The 27,574-nt window shown below is 42.5% G+C and overlaps 1 protein-coding gene across 1 annotated transcript in view; it reads left to right on the forward strand.

Annotated features, from left to right (window-relative positions):
- Nucleotides 1-27,574, forward strand: part of LOC126426611 (uncharacterized) — a 245,328-nt gene that overhangs the window by 152,597 nt on the left and 65,157 nt on the right. Inside the window, exons 6-12 of the mRNA XM_050088503.1 lie at nt 5,025-5,132; nt 9,126-9,487; nt 12,594-13,107; nt 14,323-14,626; nt 15,570-15,774; nt 17,778-18,076; nt 19,050-19,599. Coding sequence (XP_049944460.1) covers nt 5,025-5,132; nt 9,126-9,487; nt 12,594-13,107; nt 14,323-14,626; nt 15,570-15,774; nt 17,778-18,076; nt 19,050-19,599 — 2,342 coding nt within the window. The remainder of the gene's footprint in view (nt 1-5,024; nt 5,133-9,125; nt 9,488-12,593; nt 13,108-14,322; nt 14,627-15,569; nt 15,775-17,777; nt 18,077-19,049; nt 19,600-27,574) is intronic.

Consider the following 27,574-nt stretch of genomic DNA (forward strand, 5'->3'; position numbering starts at 1 on the left):
ATTTTTATTTTCTTAAAAAATGATGAAAATCATTAATGTAATACTGGGACCAAGCGCACACTCTATAAAAACTTCAGGTTCAACATTGATGCAGAAAGGAGTCAAATACGTGGGTGTACGTGTATTCTACAACCCACAAAAGAGCATCTTAAGTCATTTAGGTGATGTGGTGGAGTTTAAGACCTGACTGAAGACCATCCTGATGCACAACTCCCATTCTTTCACAGAAGCATTTAAATTTAGAATTTTTGATTATTTGTGAAATAAACATAAGCACTGTAAGACAATAACATTCCATGTAATTCATTCATTACATTGCAGTTAAATAAAATGTTCATATGATTTCACTTGACATCTCAGTCAAAGCTGTGATCCTCTATTGTCTCCATTCCATTAATGGTCAATCCTGAAACAGTTGATAGTAATGGGAGGTAACATCGGTGACAATGAACTTTTAATTTTGCACGGTGGTGTACTCATATAGCCCATAGATCGAGACAAGGTGACTGTTAACAAAAAGATGGAAATCGGGGCTCACAACCTGATACAAATTATCATTGATTGTGGTATATTCATAAGCTTAAGGTCTTGATGATGTTTTAAAATACTCCTGTGTTGTGTATGCGTGCATTTCTTTGTACAGGGTGTCCCAGGAGGAATGGTCAGTATTCAGTGATATGAGAGGAACAATCATTTGAATAAAAAAGTAGTAAACATGGGTTGTAAAATCCATACCTTAAGAACTGTGAGCAGTTCTTCACCTTCAGCAAGATGAAATAAATCTTTTCTACTGCAGGCTCTTTGTTTTCCATGTTTTGGGAGAAGGTAGTATGGGATAAAACTAGAAGAAATTGTCTAGCAATTATCGCCTCTAAAATGCTTACCTTAAGAGATGTGTTCCACAGTGGTGAAGATGGTGTCGATAGCTCTAGGTATGCGTTTTAGAGCCCACGTTTACTTCACTTTTTCACCTCGAGTAATCATTTGCCCTATCTCTGATTATTGACTTCGTCCTGGGACACCCTGCATAAAAGGAAGAAACAACCCAGTATTTTGAAAATAGCTTGGACATGTAGTTGTTTCTGAAGACAACTGAAACAGGGCTCACAGATCCACAAGTTAAGAAGCAAACATTATGTCTCAAGCTGTTCAGTGTTTCCAAACAGTTACTTTGTCTAGAAAGAGGAGGGTAGAGACGATCTGATAATAAACTGCCATAAAACACTGGGTCAGGAAGCAAAGGCAGGAAAGGATATGTATGCTACCTTATGGAAATGGAATGAAAGCATTGTATAAAGTTTTTTACTAAATTTTTCCACCTCGAGTGACAAAAATGACCGTTACCGGTTGTTAGTAAACCAGCGATAAGAAATAAAAGCTTTGAGGTTTGCTGATTCTGTTAGAGGCAGCAAAGGACTGGGAAGAGCAAATTGGACATTGTATTGAGAGGAGGAGTGTTTGTTTATGAAGTAGAGAAATTTGTTAATATCAAATATAGATTTGAGTGTGAGGAAGTCTTTTCTGAAAGTATTTGTCCGGAATGTAGTAATGTATAGAAGTGAAACATGGATGACAAACAATTTAGATGAGAAGAAAATAGAAGCTTTTGAAATGTGGTGCTACAGAAGAAAGAGTTTGTTCATAAATAACTTTCTGCTACCAGTCACAGGTTTCTTTTATTTACGTTTTACACGACGCGTTTTGGGAAACGATTCCCATTTCGATTGTGTATTTCTTTGTACTGAGCCATTTTTTTCATAATGTTTTTGATGTGTGACATTCTGCTTTGTTGTGTTGACTTTACTGGGGAAAAGGCAAAGCAAGTTAGTGAAAGACTGTGCTGGAGTGCAGTTTATTCTTCGTGTTTTACAGTCCCGGTTAATGTATTTCAATAAAACAGATATCCCCCCTGACTAATTTCCGACCACTGTATCTAATGGTAACAAAAAATTCTAATTTTGTTTGTAAGCGGGAACAAACACGTATTTAGTTGACATTGGGAATTGCATAAAACATGTGATAAACAGTATTTGTGTGGGATTACTCTAGGCATGCATTACAAAACTGAAACTGAAAGCATCTGCTGAAACACCAGTTGTCAAATAGATAAGATTTCAGTTTATGTTCGTCATTAATTATAATTGTCTGTTAGATGCTTCACATCATTTGTAAATGGGATGGATTTTTTATGGCTGAGTACAGTACCATTTTCTCTGCACATTGAGGCTGGGTGATATGTATTACAGAGCATTTCTCCTCCTATTATATTATTTACGGATGTTAATGCATTCAGATTTACAGTGACCACTGCTCCTTGCCATGTATCAAACAGTAATTTTCAATCCTTGAATCTAGATAATCTAATAACTTGCAGGACGTCTCATAAGGTATATTTATAATTTTCTTTTAAATTCCCAGTTTATTGCTCTCTGTTTCCATGGAGCTTGTTGTATATTTTCCTAACACAATACATAACTCCTTTCTGAAAGCTGGGCAAGGAGGAAAAGTCTACATGAAATTATTTTTATATCTTGCATTGTGATTCTGTAGATCACAGTTCATTTGAAAAGTCAGCAGCAAAAATCATTAACAGTAAATATATTGGGAAGTCAGTCTAAGAATTTGAAGATCCTTAAAAAGGCTTCTGTGAGGTGTACATTTACCTACTTGACATAGTATTCTTACTGCTGACTTCTGATAACTATGTAAGAACACAGGGATTGACAATAGTTGTGTTATTTTTTTAATTTTTTTATTTAGTTCCACTTAAAATGTTGAATGATGCTACTGGGCCATATTAGAATTTGTTAAAAGATTATAAACTGCACTGATTCCATAAATTGTTATTGATAACTGGCTTCAAATGTAATTGACAGTACTTATAATAAGCAGAATCACAAAACTAAGTGGTATTATCCATAGAAGGTAACACAGATGCAGCATATATCTAAACAAATAACCCAGTTCATAGTTCTAATTGCAGGTTGCCTATCTGATGGCTTCCAGAAGGAACAAAAATTTGATTTTCACATTTTATACTGTTATTGACCAAATTTAAAAATGTAATATGCATAATCTACTCATTAAGTGGTGTAACGTTATGTTCGAGTTTTAATATAATGACATATATTACAGTTAGAAACTGTGATACATCTTTGAGGTAGCATAACTCACGGTGCCCAAATTACCCTGATTATATTCGATGAGTATTTGAAAATGAGAGCACTTAATGACTTCCAATGAACATTTCATCGAATTTCAAACTTTCTCAAAACCATTTCTCGCTGTCATCTCCCTAATAAATACTGAGAGGAAACAATCTTATTGCTTACTATATTTTCACTGTTCGTGCAGTAAAGCTACAGTTAAGTGTCGGGTATGACGTCTGAATTTATTACCTCTTTACTGGTATCTGTATTTGCAACACTGTTTGCGGACGTTATCCACTTATATGACGGAATGTGCCAGCAAAATTATATAATTGTATGATAAACAGTTCAACAGGAAGTTGGTGTCATAAACATTGATGTGCATGAAAAACTATATTTTACTTAAGACGGAGCACAAATTACCGAGATGATTTTCATCTAGTGTTTCATTTTGAGAGCACTTAGTGACTTACAACAAACTTTAAGCACAATTATAAACATTTTTGGAATCTCTTCGTTACTTACATTGATCAGCCAGAATATTATGATCACGTACCTAATAGCTGGTATGTCCCACCTTTGGCACGGTTGGTGATATGTTGTGACGTGGAAGCAGTGAGCCCTGGGTAGGCACCTACAACTGACATAATTCCCATAAATTCCAGGGAGAGAGGTGACGAGTTCTGACGCCACATTCGGGCACATCCCAGGTGTGTTCGATGCGGTTCAGATCTGGCGAGTTGGGGAGTCAGCACGCCAATTGGAATTCTGCACTGTGTTTCTCGAACCACTCCGTCACACTCCTGCCCTTGTGATACAGTGCATTTCTTGTTGGAATGCATTTTACGGCTGTCGTGAAATGTTATCGTCACGAAGACGTGTGCGTAGTCTGCTACCAGTATACGATACTCCTTGGGCATCGTGGTGGCTTCCAGGAGCTCTGCTGGACCTGTGGATGCCCACTTGAATGTTCCCATAGCATTATGGAGCTGCCATCAGCTTGTCTCTGTCCCACAGTACAGGTTGTTCCCCTGGAGATGATGAGGGATTCACACCTTCTCATTGGCATGACGATGAAGGTGTCAGGATGCATCGTACCGTGCAACGCTCTGCCACTGTTCTAACATCCAGTGCCGATGGTTACGTGCCCATTTCAGTCTCAGTTGTCAATGTCGTGGTGTTAACATTAGCAGATGCACAGGTTAGCAGATGCGGTGGCTCACCATTAGGATTGTTCAGTGCACAGTGTGTTCGAACACACTCGTACTCTGCCCAGCATTAAAGTCTAATCTTAATTCCACGACAGTTTGCTGCCTGTCCTGGCTTACCAGTCTACCCGACCTAAGACGCCCGATGTGTAATGATGGGTGGCTGCCCAACCCCACAATGTCGTGATGTGGTTTCACCTCAGTTTTGCCAAGTGTCGAGGGCGTTTACCGCAGCATCCCCAAACACCCGACGAGTCGTGCCGAGCCTCTGGGCCGTCACAATCTGCCCTCGGCCAAACTACTGTAGATTGCAAGCCTTCCCTATTCTACGTGCGGACAGCACACTCACTGACATTACATACACTGTGCACGTGTCTGACTAGCAGCTATTTCTTGCCTGGTGACGCTGCTATCACCTGGATAGGATTATACGTGTAGTAGGTCGGCGGTCATTATGTTCTGGCTGCTCAGAGCACATGGTTAATGTCAAATATTTAACAAATTAACTCATTTGTAAAAGTAATCAGATATTTGAAGCTGTTTTATTGTGGTAGTTCAATTCTTCAAGAGTCACGGTTTTACCGATGTAAAACTAAAATGTTTCAGTCGTAAAATGACGACAGCTCAGGTAAAGCAAAACTGCATATTTTGCTCTCGTATGTTGCAGATATCTTCAGACAACCTTTTGCGGCCCCCGAAGGTGTCCCAAACTTGTCGTTCAGAGCGGCAGATTCTCTCCGTGGGGCCCATTGCTTGGACAACGACTTATCACAAAGTAAGTGTCCAGTATCACTTCCTCTTCAGTACAACAGCTCTTTGTTGAGGAGTCTTATTCCATCTTTGCCCAGTCTCTATACGTGTCAGTCAGTGTTATCTTTATGGTACTTACTCAACCAGTCCATTGTAGCTGTACTCTCTCCTTTGAGCGAGCTTTGCGATCTGAACTCAGGTGCTCACTTCTGTCAGTATCTCCCTTGCCATTGAAATGTGAGGGCATCAGGATGTGTTGTGATTTGTGAACAGATAGCTGAGTTGACTAGAGCATTGTCTGTGTAAAGCAAGGTGCTATGTTTGAAACCTTGTCTCTTGCATACTTTTAATTTTCTGGGATGTTTCAAAATGGCCAAAATTTAGATGATCATTGAAATATTCAGTCTAGATAAATTATATTTTAATATATTTGTTACAGTCTCCCTCCTTGATAAAATATGTTACTGGAATAATGACTATTCTGCATTCTTTGTGCCATACGATCTCTGTGGGCTGATCAGTAGTGTGGGGTGGGAAGTTGTGGTTAACAATGCACCATCTGGTGAGTTCATAGTCAGTCATTACCACATACATTTTCTCTCCACTTACTGGTCATCATCTGTTACATTACTTTTTGTGTTCAACTGTGCATAAAAACATAAATTGGTAACTTGTATTAAAAATGCATCTAAACTAGTGAACTATGTTGTAAACTGTTGTAGATCGTCACATCCCATGAGATATTTGTGTAAAGTCCAAACAGTATCAGGAGCGTTAGGGATTTAAAAATGCAACTTTTCTAATCACGGTAATATTAAGTGTACTTAGAGACATGACAAATATAATGCAATTAAATTTTATGCCCTTAGTTTTGGTCATTGTGCTACACATTTCTATTGGACAAAGCCCTACCTGGTGGGAATATGTTGCGAAGATAATGTATAAGCAATAGCCCTTGACTTATCCTAGACCATTGTGTTCTCCAGACTGTCAGTAACAGTTCATCTTCTCTGTTCTGACTTCAGTATTTGAGTTCAAGTAACAGTTGTTTTAGTTAACAGTGATTCAACAATATTTGCGTATTACTATAGCATAGCCAACTAATCATGGCCGAAGTAAAGAGCCTATAAAATTCAGAGTGGCAATAGCCAAGAAAGCACTTGTGAAAGAGGGTTTTGTTAACATTTTATATATATTTAAGTGTTAAGAAGTCTTTTCTGAGTATGGAAGTGGTGTTTGGACAGTAATCAGTTCAGACAGTAAAGTAAGAGAAGCTTTTGAAATAGAGTGCTACAAAAGAATGTTGAAAATGTAATGGGTAGACCACATACCAAATAAGGAGGCAGTGAATCACAATCTGGAGAAAAGAAATTTATGGCACAACTTGACTAAAATAAGGGATCGGTTGATGGGACACATTCCGAAGTGTCAAGGCATTGTCAGTCTTGTAATGTAGAGAAGTGTGATTGGAAGGGTGGGAATAAAAATTATATAGGGAGACAAAAAGATGAATACAGCAAGTAGGCTCAAGTGGATGTAGATAATAGTATTTATTTGGTGGTGAAGAACCTTGGATAGGATTGGGTATTGTGCAGAGCTCCATTGAAGCACCTCCGGACAGAAGACGACCACACCAGTAGATATACAGAGCGCCTCCTTGGGTCATCAGCCTCAGTTAATAATGAACAGTAAGTATTGACAGCTCTTGCCGCAGTGTCAACTGTTGGAAAGGATCTTAGAGACTAGAAGTAAAAATCCCCAGTTGTCTTCGGCTGCCGAACCCCTATGTTATGTCACTCCTTTAACAGTTGTTTTAACTCCCACTTCTGTGTACCATTCTAACTTTGCTGAATATGCAGAGGAACTGTCTGGTCTCGTATTGTTTTTCCTGAGAAACTTTTAAGGGGACCACACCCTGCCTACCGGTATGTAACCCATGTTAATTTAGGCAAGTATTTGACCCATTTATGAAAAACTATTTGGTGCAGGAACTTAATATTTTTACTGTATGTTACATGATGCTAATAAACTGCACTAAAATCTACTTTATCCATTTTATAGTTTTTAAGAAATACTTTTTTAAACTTATTAACAAAAAATATTTAACTTCCTGGCAGATTAAAACTGTGTGCCGGACCGAGACTTGAACTCGGGACCTTTGCCTTTCGCGGGCAAGAGCACTTAGAAGGTCAGGATGAGCCAAGTCCCCGAAAATAGGTTTAATTGCTGTAATAACAGCAGCAGGAAAAGAATGCTGGTGAGAATAAGATTCTCCAGTTGCCTGAGCCCTATTGTATTTGCACCACAAATTTTCTCCTGATGGACACAATCCATGACATGGCTTATCATCAGTAGAGGACTTATGGAAGAATATGGCCCAAACATATCTCTTCATTGCCTCCAAATTTTCTTTATTCCTCCTAATTGCCTGCCCATAGTACACCTGCAAGTTTTCTATTTCAGTTTTAGTTAACCGACCCTGTCCGGTCAACAATTTTCCATCTTCTAATTTTTTCCCTCTCATATCAACAGTTTTCTCAGCCTCGTTCCCAAACGTTTTTCAACATGGCCTGCACATTTTATTTTGCTAATAATGGCGTCTTCATATGGCTTGTAGTTCAACACATTGTTGTATGCCTTACTGTCACCATAGCCCAAATATTTGATGTACCGTACACCACTTGTTTCTATGGAGCGATATTTGTTGTACACCATGAACTTCCATATCACCACTTGTTCCTCTAAAATTATCCACACAGTTGTGTTCTTTATGTTCATTGACTTTACAACATTTGCAATATTTAGACATTATCTCCACGTCTAACACTTTACCAGTGTCTACACTCGTGCCAGTCACTACTCCATTCAGAGTAGTATGTCCTATTTTATGCCAACTTCCATCAAGTACAACTGCAATATCCGAACATCCATCATTTTCTTCCAATGCTTCCCTAGCAGCCAGTTTCATGCTTTCCTCACTGACCTCACATACAGCTTTCTCTAAGATTGCAGTCAGTTTTTCAAATTTATCTGGTGGTTGATGTAAGCTCATCACTGAACAAAATGTTCTCCCTACAGCCGTGCTCTTGCCAATGGATCGTAAGGCATAAGCTAATCTAGTATTGATTTCATAAGGTCCACTTGCATCTGGTTTTGAAGAACTCATAAATGAAAGCACAGCTGAGAATTTAGTGCAAATTAAATCCAAAGCAATTGCTAGGCCTTTTCTCCCACTGGTACTCTCACAATTTTTCACACTCTGTGACTCATCACACTGTCTACATTGTACAGATTTAGAAATTACATCCGATAATATTCTCAAATTTATAATAATGTTACTGCATCCCTTGTAACTTACAGTAAATTTGTTGTAACTCTCTTGAAATGGTGAGAGCTTCTTTTATGATGCACTTGTTGAAAAATTACAATTAGAAACATCATTGCCAGGCGACACAACCTCTTGTACGGAAAGCTTTCTAAACTTGTTTCCTCTAAATTGTCATTTCTTGAAAATGCCTTTACGTTTTGTCATCTTCAATAAACACAACAAAACAAGGACTGCAAACTTAAGTATAACAACTACTCGCAATCATACTTGAACAAAACTAACTGCGTGTTTGAATGCGTGTTGTTTACAAACAGCAGAAACAAAAGAATACTGACTGTTGCATTCCAAGGATAGCCAACACACTCGAGGGGGGGGGGGGGCGATATAAAGATCTAAAATATATGCAGAAAAGTGGGTGGCAGAAAAGTGAACGTGGCACATAAACACTCGTGGTAGGAAAATGCTCTTTAAATTCTCAAAAACATTTTTTTTTTCAGCAAAATCCTTTTCAGAGTACTTAAATAAAATCTTAATCTATCGAAATATGATGAAAATCGATTTTTTTCGACCTGAACCACGGTGTAGTCCCCTTAAGGGTTCAGTACTCTCAGGGTGGGGGGTACTGGAAACCTGTGGTGCAGCCACTCTGTCCCGTACGGGTGTGTATGGGAAACGGTCGCTCTGTTGCAGGTGACGCGGACGACCTACTGCTGCGGCCACCGTTCCGGCCGGCACCACGGACGGCCCCGCCGGATGATGCGGACCAGGTGGTGCCGGCAAGCCCCCGGCCGGCGCGTGACGCCACGGTGCCGTTCTGCTACGGCGGGCGCCTTCCCGCCTCCATCTACTACGCGACGGGGACTCGTGTGACGAGGCCGCAGTGCGTTGCCGGCCTGGTGCTGCCCGATATCTTAAACGACGTGGCGGGAGCTTCCCCGTCACCCCCGGCCCCGGACGCGGAATCTGAGTCGGAACCGGACGTCGAGACTGACGCGGAAGCTCCGGAGCTGGGCGTGGGGCGTGACGTCGTCACGGGCATTCTGTATGACATTGTGAGTGAGAGAGGCTGTCTTTGTCTTTAATCTTCTGAGAAAGTGTCTGTCTTTCTCTTAAATGACATTGTTTTTCACTTTTGACTATGTTTTTGTTGTGCTGTTCCAAACTCGGCATATGTGCCATTATCAAACCTCCACAATAATGTAGTGCAATGTACTAAGAAAAGCATAATAGAAGAACCGCAGTACGTTAAACAAATTTGCAGCTTGTTAACATTCACATACGTACAAGACTCAATATAATATTACGGTTTAGCTAGAGATTAAAAATATCATCCTCTCGGGGCTGTGTCGCCTGTGATCAGTCAGTGTAGCATGATGCGTAGATTTATTTAGGTTTATATATGAAAACAAAGATGAGGTGACTTACCGAACGAAAGCACTGGCAGGTCGATAGACACACAAACAAACACAAACATACACACAAAATTCAAGCTTTCGCAACAAACTGTTGCCTCATCAGGAAAGAGGGAAGGAGAGGGGAAGACGAAAGGAAGTGGGTTTTAAGGGAGATGGTAAGGAGTCATTCCAATCCCGGGAGCGGAAAGACTTACCTTAGGGGGAAAAAAGGACAGGTAAGTCTTTCCGCTCCCGGGATTGGAATGACTCCTTACCATCTCCCTTAAAACCCACTTCCTTTCGTCTTCCCCTCTCCTTCCCTCTTTCCTGATGAGGCAACAGTTTGTTGCGAAAGCTTGAATTTTGTGTGTATGTTTGTGTTTGTTTGTGTGTCTATCGACCTGCCAGCGCTTTCGTTCGGTAAGTCACTTCATCTTTGTTTTCATATATAATTTTTCCCACGTGGAATGTTTCCCTCTATTATATTGATATCATTTATTTAGGTTTATTTAGATTCAGGTTGAAGTCAGTCACTACGTTTCTTTTTTTGTCAGAAATCCCTTACTGTGCACTGGTAATCCACAATCTGGATCATCCACAACTGATAGTTGGGAGAACGTGTAATTGCTACAGCTGTATTTGCTTGTTGTTCTCTGCTTAGTGTGGCAAATGCAATTGTGTGACTAGCACCGGCTGCAGACTGCTTTGGGGGGTGCTTCTGCACTATTTACCTCATTCTTGCCTCAGCTGTTCTATGCAGTTCTGTTTCCAGTAGTCCGCAGCTCGTGGTCGTGCGGTAGCGTTCTCGCTTCCCACGCCCGGGTTCGATTCCCGGCGGGGTCAGGGATTTTCTCTGCCTCGTGATGACTGGGTGTTGTGTGATGGCCTTAGGTTAGTCAGGTTTAAGTAGTTCTAAGTTCTAGGGGACTGATGACCATAGATGTTAAGTCCCATAGTGCTCAGAGCCATTTTTTGTTTCCAATAGTAGTTCTGTTTCCTGTAATACAGCTGCAGTACAGATACAACTCATCTGTCTGCTGTGGGAATCGAGAGAGAGAGAGAGAGAGAGAGAGAGAGAGAGAGAGAGAGAGAGAGAGAGAGAGAGAGAGAGTGTAATGAAGTGATCGGTATGCACCCCCACAGTTGGCCCCCTGTACCCGATGGCAGGGGTATCTCAGTAAGGGTGCCACAGCAACATGGGGCCGAGTGTGCGCCTTCCTCCACAGATCCGCCTGCTGCTCGGAGGATCTACACACTTGCACAGGCTGGCAACAGAGCAGTGTGTGGCCGACAGGCTGTCAGAGAAACTGTGAGAAACCTACTTTTGTTTGTAGTAGTCTGAGAAGTTTTAGAAAAGTAAAGGCTGTTTCATCATTACTTAAAAATAAATCAATAGCAAAATGATTCTTAAAATTGTTTGACACAGGTTGCACGGAAGACAGTTTGTCGACCTGCCTAAAATTGTTGTTTTAATACTCTGCAGTTAGGTTTGACGTGGTGGTCACTGGCAGAACTTGGGTACAGTACATACAAAAAGAGCATACAGTTTACTAAGGGAAAGGACATAATACAGTCTAAAATTAAAGTTGTGACACTGTCTTCTTTTTGTTGCCCACAGAGATAGGAGCAACTCGGGCAGCAAGCAACACTTCTGAATAAGATACTGACTGAGTACGAATTCTAATGTTTATATCGATTTGTGACGTCGCTTTTATAGTAGGGACTGTCTGTAGTGCCATGAAAATTGACAATAACTGTAAAATGACATCACATTTTCGTTATTTAGTTTCCTAAGGATCCTGCGAGGTACGAAACGGTACTTCACAGGTCAGTTTATTTATGATTCTTTTGTGATCTACACATTTACTGAATGTCATTTTCCTTGAATAATAAAAAATTGGTATTAAATACCAGAAGTCCTGAAGTTTTGCAGAAAGACATTGTATATCTACCCAACAAAGCAGGGTTTTGTTCACTATACTTTCAACTGAATCTGCGAATGCAATGTTTCTGTTATTTAACGTACCAAATTACGAACCACAACTGTAGCTAAAGGGAAAGCCACACAGGTGTGATAAATTATCTAAAGCAATAAAACTGTTTCACAACATAGAATAAATAAATTCCACAATTGTTGCCATATCTGAGCCACAGACGGCAAGAATCTGCAACGTTCATTTTTACAGCAAAAGTAATTACATTCACAAAATCATTCTTATATTAGAAAGTCTAATGAAATATAAGAGTGGGCGAATCATTAGGCTCGGGATGTGTCCTGTTGACTGACTTCTTCATTTAATCGAGTCGAGTTACAAATTTATTTTTTCCTCCAATCTCGATTCGGTACGTCCTCGTCAGTTATCCGGTCTACACTCTTAACCTGAGGCATTGTTCTGCAGCACCACGTGTCGAAGGCATTTATTCTCTTTTTGTCGGAACTGTCGATCGTACACGTTTTATTTCTTTTTCGAGGCTACACGCCGTAAAAATATGTTCGGAAAAGAAATGCAAACACATCAGTTAATTCTCGGTATTAACAAATTTCACATTTTCTTATTTTGTACCTATTGCAAGTCTGAATTTTATATCCCCTCTGCTTCAGCCATTCTCTGTTATTTTGCTGCTCAGAGAACTGATAGACTACTCTGTATGCAGAAATACGGTACAACTACAGTGTTCCTAACAATTCCCCATTTCCTAAAGTCGTTTATAGAAAACGAGGTTTCTGTCGGCGTAACTTGTAACTGTACATTTTTCTGAGCAGGTGAGACAGTCCACCAGTGGTCAGAGCTCGCACCAATCACCGACACGAGACGACACGGCAATGGAGGCGGAGGAACTCGCAGAGACAGAGGAGCGACCGACGGAACCGGACGATAGGACAACGGATCCGGAAGATCGGCCAGCGGATCCGGAAGATCGGCCAGTGGAACCGGAAGAGCAGCCGACGGAACCGGAAGAGCGACCGTCGGAACCGGAGGAGGGACCTGCGGAGGCAGAGGAGGGACCTGCGGAGGCGGGACCAGTGGAGGCGGAGGCAGCGGCAGCGGCGGAGGGGGCACCGGCGGAGGCAGAAGCGGAGGACCCGGTGCCTCTCTCACCGTCATTGGCAGCTGGTGCTGAGGGTGCAAGTGCAGTACCTGAGGAAGAGCCTGCCAGTGTAATCCCGTCCGAGAAGGAAGATCGGGAGCAAGAAACTAAAACTGAGACCGAGGAGGGAGCGGCACAGAATAATGCCGAGGAGGTTGTGCGAGGCGTGGCTGAAGAGGATTCCACAGGTATGCCAGACTGTTCAGTTTTAGTGGCTACCCGTGGGCTAGTATTATAAAGGCTTTTCTTAGTTACTAGTAAAATGCTCTCGTGAGGCACGGGCTGCTTAGACGCGATAGGAACGCTGCACAATTACCAGTGGTCTTTGTAAGCCTTAGATATTACGTAAAGTGTTAACATTTGTTAAACATCGTATCGATCCTGAACAGTGGCATTTGCACCGAGAACCTCCTCCCCCCTTTTTTATTTATTTTTAATTAATTAATATCCTTATCCCTCGGTCGTAATTCACTGACAGGGGGGGGGGGGGGGTGATGTGTGCGAGGCGAGGTTTCTGTGCTGCCTGCCACACCGATTTAGGGGTTGAATTTTCAAAGTCATATATACAGTGGTGTAAGTGAAGGCCTCGAGAATCACACCCTGTAGCCATTCACTCAGGTGGGCCATTGTTTAGAAGTAATTGACATAAATGAATATATTGTAACCCCCTAGATGACCAAGAGTCTTGAAACTATTGCTAATTTGTAAAATGTCACTGTAGTTCAGCAGTTAAGTTATTTGGCTGGTGTGATGAAGGTTGTGTGATTGTGTCCTGTTGGGTGCCAAGCAATGATTGAATTATTTTTTCCTCTATAATGAAGCAACTGTCATTATTTTTATTCAGTTAATCAGTTCAGATATAATTTTGTTATTTCTAATCTTTTGCCTGTTTATTTGCTTTCATTGTTTCTTCCTTCATTCTTCTTCCATTTGGAACTTTGCATGAGATGTTAATCATTTTTATGTATTTACTTCAATTTAATTTCTTCCTTTTCATCACATTATGTTTTTGCCACATTATTGCAATCGGTACTGCTATTATTCATTTTGCTCGAATTTCATTTATTCTTTTTATGGAACTTTCTTATATTTAGTCTCCATCTGCATTATTTTATTTTTGACTCTGTTGCACAGCCAATACAAGTAGGTTATTTTGTCTTTAATTGTTTAACTGTTAAGTCAGTATTTCCTAATGTGTATACAACTACAATAGATAAATGAAAATAATTGTGATCACAGGGGCAAAGATTCCAAATGCGCAGAGTGACATTTGTTGTAGACATCGAAAACTTTCTTTTCAAACATTTGTAAGAACTATTCCTTTGGAGTTGCAACCGCTCACCTAACGCATTTTTTATTTGCGACGACACACCATTTTCTGACCGTACTGCGACTTACGGCAGGTGCGGAAGTTCCCGACGCCGTTCCCGAGGGAGAGAACGCGGCCTCGCGGTCGCCGAGGTCCCGCGAGGAAGCGGAGCGGTCCCCGCGCGACAGTCCGGTGGAGACGGCGGCGCCGACCTCTGCCGGCGAGGAAAGTACACTGACTGCCGAGAGCGGCGAGACGGGCGACCGGGGCGACAGCGAAATGGATGTCCGCAAGGAGGGGGACAGCCTGCGCTGCAGCGTGCCACTCGAGAAGGTGCCGCAGTTTGACGCGGCTGCAGTAGTGCAGGCAGCAGACGCAGACAAGTCGGAGCTGAAAAAGTAAGCCAGAGCTGCTTTTTGTTTGCTGTGCAACACTTCTGAAGTTGTGTGGGCTTTTGTTAAATTGAAACAATGAGAAACGTACAGTGTGGGTTTTAGTTAATTAATTCCACTGATAGCACTTTTAATGTGGATGTTCTGGGCCTGCCACCTGATTTCTGCCCAATGATATTTCCTCCCAAGATGTTTTTTCTGAAGCTTTTGTGTTGAACTAGGGGTGCAGTTGATTTAGTTTTTGTTCCCTGTACCAAGTTATCAATGTTCTTTTCTCTTCAATTTCTGTTAGCCTTTTTTAGTAATTTTCTTTCAGTCCAAGATGTTTTCGTGACATCTTTATACTAATATTTCTATAGTTTGTAATGTTTTCTTGACACACACACACACACACACACACACACACACACACACACACACTCACTCACACACACACACACACAGAGAGAGAGAGAGAGAGAGAGAGAGAGAGAGAGAGAGAGAGAGAGAGAGACATTCTCTCTCTCTCCTTTGTGCTCCTAAATTGTGTTGGCTTGACACACAGTGCCAGGACTTCAGTGTGGCGGCTGGTGCACGTTTGGGTGGGCACTGTATTGGATGAGTTGGGCACAGGGGTAGAGGGACAGGAAAACAGGAAGGAGGACTGGGGAACTTGGAAGGACAGCAGAAGATGACCATGGGTCTTTTTGTGGGGGTATCAGACAGAAATCGTCTCATTTTGTGTCTCCACTCGAGGCACTCGTAGTCTCGGCAGAGGAAGGCATTTGGGCATTCGTGATCTGAATTCTACTGTGTGACAAAGTGGTTTCTTTTAAGTGTTTTACATCTCGGAGCTGTATTTGTTAGGGGGTAAAATGGGGAGGCTGTCTGGTGCGAGATATCCTCTAACACTAATTATCTAATACGGAGTGGACCACGTCAGTGCTGGAGCTGTATGCGGTGTGTGCAGGTTTCAGTTCCGCATGGAGCCGACACACCGCACACCGAAGGGATTCCTGTGCGAGGTGTGTTCGACGGTGTACAAGCGCTCGTTCAGCTTGAAGCGCCACTACCTGCGCTGCCACGTCAGCGTCTGCTACCTGTCGGAGCGCGACGTCGCGAACTGCGGCATCGCCAACCCTTCCAAGGCCGGGGCACCGCTCTCCTACGCCAAGGTCAGTGCCGGAAAAGTGTGTGTGCGAACGGCTTTTTCTGTTACTGCTGCTATTGCGTGCCGGATTCCGAAATTACTTAAAAGTGAATCCCAGTATAATTCCCCCACTGTAGGCTTTGCACAGTCTCTTTCTTATATCCCTTCTCGAGTAGCACAGCACTTTGTTGTGGAAATCTGCCCCATCTCGTAAACGTATTTGTATCGAAGATGTTGCTGCCGAATTCCCACCTGTGTCAGTGATTCTGTAGCTTGTAGCACTGTTAGTTTTCTTCAAACTCCTGCCCTCTCCTCGCCCTACTGAAAAGTGGTATTTTCAAAACAATATGCAAAATACTTCAGATGTAATTCTATATCCACATCTGTATTCTGTGTAGCTGTTGTGTAACGAGTGGTGCTCCAGTATCACTCGAGTTTTTCCTGGCATATAAAATGTTCAAACAACTTACGGGAATATAGCTAGTCGACATCTTCGACAGCTACCAGTATTTTGACGTGTGAACACTCCGTCATTTTTGAGATACGAGTGCGAGAGGGGAAATTTAAACCCTCAGACAAACACACACTAGCATCACCGCAAAGACGACCTATGTAGGAAGTCATTGGTAGTGAAATTAATTACCAGTGGGTGAGCAAGTAGTCTGAACTCTGTCCCTCTGTTGTCTGACCAGGGAGAGTGGGATTTTTGGCATAACTGAAGCAAAAACCTCCCATCTTTATTTGTAAGGTCACTTGCTAATTCAATCTCAGCTGCTTCCTTACTATCCACTATTCCAACACCTGGAAGTACAGGTCAGAATCTCTGTGTTACATTCTATAGGACGGCTGATACCAAGACAGTGTTCTGAAACAAAAATTGTCTGCATTCATTAAAAACTGGGTGGTTTTTCTTTTTTTACATGATGCGGTTTTAGCATCAAAGTCCTGTCTTTTGGGGTTTAACATCTGTTTCACACAAGCAATTACATCATAATAGTGATGAGCACCTGAAGATGAGCATGCAGGGCTCAAAGTTCATTGCTGTTTTAATAAAAAATGCACATTTTTCCAGTAATTTTGTTTTTCAACTTCTAGTAAAATTTTGACAGTAAAGCTTCCAAATGTACTGTGCACTTCTTGTATCATCTGCTGTTGGAATTTGTTGGCTGTTTGTCACACTTCCACCTTTCTGAACAAATGTGTGACATCCTTCCATCCGTATGTATACTATTTGAAGTGCATAGCAAAGGGCACATTCTGTTCTACAGTATTTTAAGGTTTGTCCCTGTTTTATTTGTGTGTGTGTGTGTGTGTGTGTGTGTGTGTGTGTGTGTGTGTGTGTGTTGGTGGTCGGGGAAAGGGGAGGGGGGGTGGAGTTCTGAGAGAATGACAGCTGTGGGCACTCTCTTATCTTTATCAAAGAAATTTGGTGTATATTTGATTATATTCCTTTGTCAAAGAAATACAGTAGTTTAATATTGGCCTTAATTTGTGTTTGTATGATCAGTGACCTCTCTCTCTCTCCCTTTTTTTTAAAATTATGATTCAGTATTTGTAAATTAACATTCCCATTTGTTAACAAATATGGAAGTTAAATAAAACAAGGAAAAGTTATTACTACTAGAGAGATTCGAACCAGGGACTAACGGTAATCGTCTGATTACACTGTGTGTTGAGCTACTGACAAACTTGCTAAGTAGCTACAATTGTTTCGTACTTTACAGTGCTCAGATACTTGTAATTTTCGTTTTTCTGAAGAAGAATCGTGTTTTAGTAAATGAATGTCCGAGCTCTGATTTTGCTATTCTTCAGTATGAAGAAAATCTGAAAGGGCCAGTCAGTAAAATCCCGCCGCTATAGAAAATTTCATTCCTTTTTCTCTCCGATATAAAATTGGACAAGAGAAATATCAGGAAAACTGGCCAGTTATTTAAGACAGCTTTCAATGTGGACAGTGAAATTTGTTGAAATAGTGAAGTTTCACCTGCTATTGAACGGTAAATGTTAGGATGTGTGAACCTGTTGCAGGCCCCGGGCAGTGTGGAGTGCCCCGGGATGTACCGCTGCCACACGTGTGGCGACTGGTTCGACGACAGACTGACCGGCTTGCGGCCGCACCTGCTCGACCACCCACAGCCGACTGCTGCACCACCGACGGACGCAGGGAAGGGAACGAACCCCAAGCCGGATACGAACGGAGCGTGCACAGGTGCGGAAGCGCAGGGAGACCTGTCGAGTGCGGCGACAGTCCCCAGTGGTGTGGAAGTCGCGGTTCAACCCAAAGTGGAGATCGTACCCAGATTTCTGTGTCTCTATTGTGATAAGAGGTTAGTGGCACACCTTTCCCAGTAGTTCTGGCTGCAATATGGTTGCATAAAATAATTCAGAATTTATAGAAGGCACTTTTCAATTAAAAATACGGTATCGGGTTACCTCGAATGAACTGTCTTTACTAATAAATGGCTAACCTGGTTCATGGTCCTAGTTCCATGTTGCATTCTAACAGCCAACATAAATTTGATTTTCAGTATTTTGTATAATTACTGAATTAATTTAAAACTTTAAAATGCTTCATAATCTACTCATTTAGAGGTATAATCTGCTTTTATAAGTTTATCACAATAAGTCGGGCATTACAGTTAGAAACAGTGCGTATGTCTCGAGGCAGTGTAATTCACAGCACGCGTGTTACCACGACCACAGTCGTCCAGTATTTGAAATTGAGAGCACTTAGTGATGCCAAAAAACTTTACGTGTAATTTCAAGCAGTTTGGAAAATCTTATTTGCTGACACCATCCACAAAATGATAAATGCAAAAAATGTAAATAAACATAATACTGTTCCTGCAGTAAAACTTCAAGATGACATTTTACTTTATTACTTCATTACTACAAACTTTGTTCACAACACATTTTGTGGACAATGTGCACGTATACTACTGAATGTATCTGCAAAATGTATCTGTGCGACACGTAGTTCAGGAGGTATGACATTTTATACTTAGGAGTCCAATTATTGAAAGAATTGGAGATTTGTCGGTACATTGCTAAATTATCATCATAGTTCATATATAATATCAGAATGTGTTCTCAGCTTTTAAATTAAAAAATCACATTCGGCAACTAGCTAGTAGTTAATATTCTGGAATATGCCGTATCACCACTTTGTTTTCGAAAAGCAGTGTGTGTTAGCAAGTACCTGTAGGGATCGAGACAGTCGTCAATGCGTTTGTCTCGGTCGATTTGCAGATTCGGTGCCCTTAACGGATAAGATAAATAACAGACGTATTCTGCCTCCAGGTTCGTAACGGGGCCGCTGTGCCGCCGCCACCAGAGGAGGGTGCACATCGCCCGCGAGAACGCCGTCCGCCAGAAGCTGTCAGCGGCAGCTACGCCCGCCGTGTCCGAAGCGAACGCGAGTAAAGGAGCTGTCGCGAGTAAAGGTGCCGCCGCGGGTAAAGGTGCCGCCGCGGGTAAAGAACCCGTCGCGGGAAAGGAAGTCGCGACGAGTAAAGAAGTTCCCGCGGGTAAAGAAGTCGCCGCGGGCGAGGCGAAACCCGGGGGTGCGGCGGAGGCCCCAGACGGGACTGCCGCCCCGGCCGCGAAGAAGGAGGTCCGTCCCCGGCAGCCGCGCCCCCACCAGTGCCCGTACTGCGCCGGGGGCGGCACCGTCTTCAAGGAGCTGGCGGCACTGGTGAGGCACTACCGGAGGCGGCACGCGGACCGCTACCACGTGTGCGCACCCTGCGCCACGCGCTTCCCGACGCGAGACGAGTTGGAGGCACACGGCGTCGAGAAGCACGGCAGGAGGCCGCGCTCGTTCCGAGCAGAGGCCAGGGCTGCTGCCAAGGTGAGTTCCACTCGGACTGTACTTTCCCTCTGGCCGCTCGGAGTGTGTAACGAACTGGAGGGAAGTTGCTACAGCTACAAAATGTGTTTTTGGTGCCGTCGCGCTCTCGTTACTCTGGTCGCGTGTCGATTGTGGAATTGTGGTGAAAGTGTTTCGAACGTATGTCAGAAGGTGGAGTACAGTCTTTGTGCTGAGCAGCGGTTCCCTCTGAAGCTCCAAAATTTAAAGATATGAGAAACAGTTTTTGTTACGTACAGTTCGTGTAGTTAAAAATTTATTGCTATATCGCTGTACTTGTATTGCCACAACTAGAACACAGTGCCTCGGTGTTAAAGGCACTTGGAACAAAAAGTCCTTGTTTTCACTTAGAACATTCTTAATAAACTATTTATTGTGTAGTTTGTCTCATTTTCTGTAGTGATGCAGTGAGCAGCATAATTCCACGGTATCGGAGTACCTTCTTAATTTTTTGGATTGAAATCAACTGTACGGGAGGCGTTCAAAAAGTTTTTCACAGTTGTCTCTAATTTTTTATTTTTTGCAGGAAGAGGTTGAAAGTTTTTTGTGAACATACTTGGAACATACATTGAGCCTACTCAGTGTAGCTTCCATGAGCTGTGACACATCTGGCCCAACATTCTTTCTGTGATTTAAATGCAACTTGGTAAAATTCTGGGGATTGAATTTTACACCATCGCTTGACAGAGGAAATAAGGTCTTTCTTACTATCAAATGTTTTACTGTGCAGGTGGGCTTTCAGACGACCAAAGAGGTAAAAATCGGACAGAGCCGAGTCTGGACTGTAGGGAGGGTGAGGAACAATTTTCCAACCCATTGTCCTGATTTTCTCCTGAGTCATAAAAGGGCTGTATGGGGTTTTGGCATTGTCACGGTGTAGTCTGATAAGCTGACCCTGAAGCTGTGGTCTGTGGGTCTCGATGGCGCATCGTAGGTTGTCCGGTGACAAACAGTAACGGTCCCAGGTAATTGTGGAGCAGGTTCCAAAATGTCAATGAAAATGACGCCACACTGATCCCAGAAGAAGGAGGCCATCACCTTTCAGCCTGCCGTTTGTGAAAGTCTCGGTTTCTTCTTCCGAGGGGAATCCGGATTGTGCCACTCCACGGGTTGGGTTTTGCTCCCAGTTGTTTCATTCTGGGTAATGATGCCGTCAAAACACTTTTTCCACTCTTCAGTAAAGGTCTTTGTGAGACCTCACACACGTTCTTCCTCATCATTTTTCATTTCTCTCGTCAGTCATCTAGGCACCCGACGTGCGCAGATTTTTCTGTACCCTAGTGACTGTACCAGTGATACCACACTACCCAATGACAAAGGAGTCATTTCAGCAAGCTGTCGTGTCATCACACATCTGTCATTTTGGATTATTTGACCGGCGGTCTCCTTATTCACATCACTCACTGCCGTCGACAGTCTGCCACACCGTTGATTGTCCAGTAGAGAGAAATCACCTTCTTGAAACCTCTGCAATCACTGCCAGATACTACTGCAATCCACTGTGTCCTCCCCATAAACAGGGAGCAACTTCCTGTGAATCGATGTGGGTGTCATCACCGGTCTCGAAGAGGAACTCCGTCACCGACCGTTGTCGTAACCTGACATCTACTTCGTGGTTCGTTATGGCTCACCTGTAAATAAAAGAACATACTTTTATATGCCAACTTATAGCTATATGTTCCAAGTATGTTGACAAAAATTTCATTCTTCTCCTGCAAAAAATAAAAAAAAATTAGAGACAACTGTGCAAAACTGTTTTGAACGCCCTTTGTACACAACAGGGATACATCATTTTTCATTCTCCTGACAAATGTGAAATTTGGCACCTAGAAATTTTTCCATTTACTTTCTTCATGCAGACATGTCCTAAAGGTGACCTCTTAGAAGGAAATCTCAAGTTTTCTCAGTGTGATCGATTAATTGTGTGGCTCTGAGTTTTCAGCCAAGTTGTCGATTTCATTTAGGGTGTATACCGGTACTGACAATCTGGTTAAACATCTATAATCACGCTGTACTTCTGTCGCTTGCCTCCCTCCTGCAGTTTTTCTAATAAGATTTGTCTCGATCGTACACTCTTCGCGTGACGTGAGTGTAGCGCTGTGGCCGTAGCTGACCTGTGCTGTGGGGATCCGGCACGAGTGCTGTGGATCTTTAACATTTTCATTCAGAGCACAGGTTCAAATGAATCTTTCTCTTTAGTGTTGCCACGTGTCATATAAATACTATGGCGGGATAACAACACATTCTGAAATTACAGCCATTTCTTTTTATTTTCACTCTGCAGAGGAGTGTAAGCTAATGTTTCAACATAGAATGGTGTGTAGCATCAAGATTTCAGAAATGAAACCATTTCTGGAGCAATGATAACAGTGATAAGTGTCAGTGGCATGAGTGGTGTTCTGCTTCCCTTAGACTTTGAACATGATTTCTATATGGCAGGTGTTTCTGTGATGTCCCACCAGACTCTGTGCCCGAGAGCGTAGTGCCTCACGATGTGCGGACAACTGAAGGGATACAGTGTGAGATGCGTTTCTCATCCGGCGGTAATCTTGTTCGGAACTGTCAGAGCTGAGCAACGAACTCGCACAAATAGCACAGTTTTTGAAAGGTATTAAGTGAAGTAGACTGATGACTATATGCTTTTATCTACTCTCTGACTGTGTTTTCTATAGACTGTACACATTTATCGAAATTTGCTGGTTTTGCCTCTGAAAATTTGTAATACCATCACGTATGTGATGTTTGTAGATAATATTCGTGCAATAATTATTTTCACAACAGTCGGTACGTTTTTTTAGACTCGAGCCGGAAGGAAGCGGGCAAAACATATGCGTTGTCTTTATTTTTGAAGTTAATAACAGTCCCTCCCAGTTTTATGTCATGAGGGAGTGATATGTAAGAACAACCTCCATTTTACAGGTCAGTAGCATGTTCTTGGAGATATGCTGCAAACATCCCCTTCCAGCTAGGGAGTGAGTGAGGGAACAGACTGTCTTTAGTGTGCAGACACAGGAGTCGACATTATCTGTATGTCTGTCATCACAATCTTCTCTGTATAAATTGTGATTGGGAAGAACATTTTGTTTATTTCTGATTCTTCCTTATAGTGTAATCAAACAGTGGGAAATCATGGACGGAATAACAACAGTATGAAAGGTTAGATGCTGCTCACCACATGGAGGTGTCTAAAGTCAGATACTTATACAATGAAAACTGCTGGATATCATTCAGCCATTGGACTGAGTCCTCATCAGACATTCAGACATAGAAAACAGTACTCTCACACAAGCAAGCAACCCCCCCCCCCCCCCCCCCCCCCCCCCCCCCCCGTCTCTCTCTCTCTCTCTCATTCACACACACACACACACACACACACACACTGTAGCTGTATTTCAAGGAATCGATCTGGAGCAAAACAGAGCTGTACATGTTGGCAATAGTATATCATTATTCTGGGATTTGTCTTAATTTCTCTGTTAAACGTAACTAATGTTGTATGAAAATGTATGTAGATAGGGATCATGGACACCTTTTTTTGAAGAAGGAAAAGGAAAGGATTTGATAACGGTAGTTTGTCGCATTGACGATGAGGCCAATAACTGAAAGTGGGACACGAGCCCACGTTAAGGAAGTATGGGAAAGAAAATCACCTGTGTCCTTTCCAAAGGGGCCGTCCTGGCATTCAGTTTGAGCAACTTAGGAAAGCCGTGTGTCTGGATCATTAGATGCTGTTTCGAACCACTACTACTGTCCCAGGCAAGAGCTGGAAGTCTTACTGGCTTGCACTCCCACTTAGAAATCTTAACATCACATTTTACTGTTCACATTGCTGATTGTCTTGTACAGTACATGGGGACCTTTTTTAAAATTGCCATACTTTTACACACCATTCATGTAATTCTTCAGAAGTAAATTGAGAACTGTGAGCATATGGGAGGAGGACAGAATTGAAACATTTGAGATGTGATAGTATATAAATATGTTGAAAATTAGGAGCTTGTCTGCAGAATCTGTGAGGAAAGGAAGATTTCAAAACATTGACGTGAAGAATGGGCGTCAAACAGAAAATTGCACTTTATTATGGCAGGTCAAGTAACTTTTATCAGATGCTGCACTGCACCTCAGACTGACACAGATATGTGATGTTATTTTTCAACTTGGTCACCAAGTCTTTGTAAACAGTGGACAGAATGTTGTACTAAACGTTCAGTTTCTCGACGATAGAAACCTGCTCCACAGTCTTACAGCCGTTCGAGAACTGCCGTGTGAATGTCCCCGTCGTTCGAGAATCTATTTCTGCCCAGACATTATTGCAGATTGCTGAAAGTATGGAAATTGAATGTTAGGAGATCTGGATTTCCCAGTCAGCGTCACCCCACATCTGTGTTCCTCGGTCAAATGGTTGACACTATTTCACTACTGTTGGATGCAACATTGCATTTGGTTCAAATACCACCAGAATTTCACAGTCAATCTTGTGCACAGTTCAAATATTTTGCTCGCATACATTGGAGTACATTCCGAATCACCACACCATTACAGTCGCACATTGTGATGCACCTACCACAGTAGAACTGTGGTGTGGAATGTGCACACTCTTCTGGCAATGTGCCACTCTTGGGCAGTGGTCTTAGTGTGTGATGGTGTGGAAACTTATTTGCTGAAGTCTTCGTGTAATTACTGCTGTTTATCTGTTGCTGCTTCTGTCAAACTAAAGATTGCTATGTTAATTATGTTTACTTATGTTTTTCATGTTTGTGCTAAGATGATGTGTTGGTGCAAAGAATGTATCTACTTTTCAATTAAAGCAATAATTACTATATGTTATTTCAAAAATATTCAAATTAAAGATGAATTTAAAGTTTCATTTTATGTGTGGGGAGGTGCATTTTTAGAGATTCGCAAAAATTTAGAACAGACATGAAACACCTGTAGTTAAGATGCGCTTACTTGTTTTCTCAGGACAGAGACTACAATTTAAACGAGGCTCAGGGTCTGGCACTCGGTTTGTTAAGATTTCGCCAGTGGTCACATCTACCGGAACTGGAAAATGTCGAGAAAATGTGCATTCGGCAGAGTATCAGTGTGCCCTGAAAAATGGGGCATTGCCGTCCCAGGGAGAACAAAACACGGGAATAAATAATTGTGCGACTACGACATTACTTCACAGTTTGGTGAGAGTCCGGGCAGCAAATACACACGACGCAGCTTCCGGCTTTGGGAGGAAGCAGCTGGATCAATAATCAGAATGTTGTGCATAAAATGGACTCAACAGATCAGCAGAACATCTGAATGCACACCATAAAATATAGTTAACACACATGAATTACAACATTGTTAACACTAGTTGATGTGCGATGGAAAAAATTCCTTATTTTGCTTTCATTACTGTGATTTTTACTACGAAGCCACTCTCAAATTGACGTTTTGCGTAATGCATCAAAATAGATGTACTTATGTTAGTTTTTTAACACTAACCCAACCAGATTAATTAATGTAGCTGTGTGGCAGAAGTACTAGCAATCAAATAATAGTAGATAAGCATAACAAAGGGATAAAATGTTAGTAGTTTTCATTTAGGCCTAATTTTTCAATTCTCAATATGAGTAGTAATGTAAACAGTCCTTATCACTTGCCGTTGACAGATTACCCGAGCAGTGTCGTGCAAAACAGTCCGTAACAGTGACAGCAGACTGTACTGATATTGTGTACGCTTTTGTTGAGACAGTTTTCTGAATCTGATGACTGCAGTATCAACTACCAATCTACATTTTGCCTACATTTACTTATGTTTTACGGTAGAATAAACGAAAGCCTGCTGACAGTGCTGTAACGTCACCAAAATGTGTACAGAGAAAAATGAGGAACTGGGTTTTGCTCAAAGAGGACTCCCCGATACCTATCTGTTTCCCGAGCAAGCACAGACACGTGTAGTGAGTTGCACAGAGAGAAACTCCTCGAGGCGAATATTGCTGTAGCGTTACAGGGAGGTGCTGACCCGACCCGGCCCGCACGAAGGTGTCACCGCCGGGTACGGTGGTGTAAGAGAATGTTGCGTACAGGTCCCGAGGATCCCGCCGGCGGTGCCCGCCAACACGTGCGCCGCCTGTGCCAAGACGTTCTCCACCGCGCCGAACCTGACGCGCCACGTGCGGGTGGCGCACCCGGGTGCGGAGCTGCCGCGGCCCGGCGGAGAGGGCGCGGCGCCGCCGCAGTCGAGCTCTCCGGGGGGTGGCGGCGCGGCGACGGCGCGCCTGTCGTCCGCCGGCGGCAGCTCGGCCACGAGCCGCAGCCAGAGCCCCGTAGCCACGGTGACTGCTGCACGGCTTTTGTCGACAGCTCACAGCCTCTGTCTGCTTGTCGCACTGCTTCCGATTGCCGAGCACTCGTTCGCATTTCCCACACCGCCGTGGGTCGGTCGCCGCTGCTGACGTAAAAGTCTGCCTCGACTGCACCTCTCTAGTTGTACCGCAGCCAATTTCCGACTGACGAGTCTTTTGTGGGGTGTCTGAAGAGCTCACTTTCACTGCCGAATCTCCCGACGAAACGAGGAAATCCGTTATAGTGCAGTTTATTTTACCGACAACTGTGCAGTTTGTAATCGTAATTAATAGCAAAAACTGAAACTTCAGAAGAATTCAATAATAGACAAAAATGTTCAAGCAAATGCGGATCTACAAATGAGCCATTAGCACGATAATTGCACGTGTTTAAAGACTGCCGCCGTCTTCTTGTCGAATCGTTACCTTAGTACAAATGTAGTTGGAATGTAAACCTTTTGACAGAGCTCCCGTGTAGCTGGGCTCGACTCTCTCGAGGCCTAACTTAAGGAGGCCTTTGCAATTTACTATACGCTCACACCCGAGTGTTCCATTTGTCTTCTTCAGTTTTGTTGCAATACTCCACATTTGTCTACAGTGAGATGCAGATTCCTTCATATGCTCGTGCTGCTCTGGTTCCTCAACTGTATCAGTGTGAATAATGTACACTTTGCTTTTGAAATCTGGACAAGATTATACAATTTATTGTTCCAGTGCTTCAACTGCATCATTGTGAATGACTGGATGGAATGGTCTATATTTCAGGTACATTTCTACTACAGCAATATTTCGTACTGAATTCAGTGATGTCTATGATGGCTCAGCAGCACATATTCACTCTTATTCCGTGAATGGCTCATTTGCAGACCCGTGTTTACTAGAATATTTTTCCTCCTGTTATTGCTGATTACTGTCTTCAGGCAGTTGTGAACAGTGGCAATATCTTTCGCAAACTCCGTAATGCAGTACAGCTTTCGGTTCTTTTATTGTACTACCATCATCTGGTAGCCGTACATTGTAATTGGAACACGCATCATAAATACAACTGCAATGACAAAAATAAAATGTAAATGAGAGCAGCAGTACACTTAGTACTTCGAAACTCGAACAAATATACCTTACTCAATACAAATATGGAAACACAGGAATGCAGCAATTCCTTTGTTTCCATTTTTGTAATATGTAAGGCGTATTTATCAAGTGTTGTGCAATATATTGTTCTTCTCGTTTACAGTTTATTTTTGGCATTGTAGTTATATTTGTGCCAACGGCCTTGCCGCATTGGTAACCATTTCCCGTCAGATCCCTGAAGTTAAGTGCTGTCGGGCTGGGCTAACACTCAGATGGGTGACCATGAGAGAGAGAGAGAGAGAGAGAGAGAGAGAGAGAGAGAGAGTGAGAGAGAGAGGAATGAAAAGATGTATCAAGAAACAAGTAAACAACCACTACATGAAACAAGAACAGTTTCTACAAGCAGACAGGATGGACAGACAGAGAACAATGAGAAAATGTCTCAAAAAGGAACAAGAAGGTAAGAGACTGGAGGTGAGGCAACGGAACTGTGGTTCACTTGAGTGCAGCTGGTCTGGAAGGGAGAGGGAATGCCACAAAGTCAGTGGGGAAGAAGTGCAAAATGT

Source organism: Schistocerca serialis, chromosome 11, assembly GCF_023864345.2.
Source record: "Schistocerca serialis cubense isolate TAMUIC-IGC-003099 chromosome 11, iqSchSeri2.2, whole genome shotgun sequence".
In the NCBI taxonomy this organism is placed as follows: domain Eukaryota; kingdom Metazoa; phylum Arthropoda; class Insecta; order Orthoptera; family Acrididae; genus Schistocerca; species Schistocerca serialis.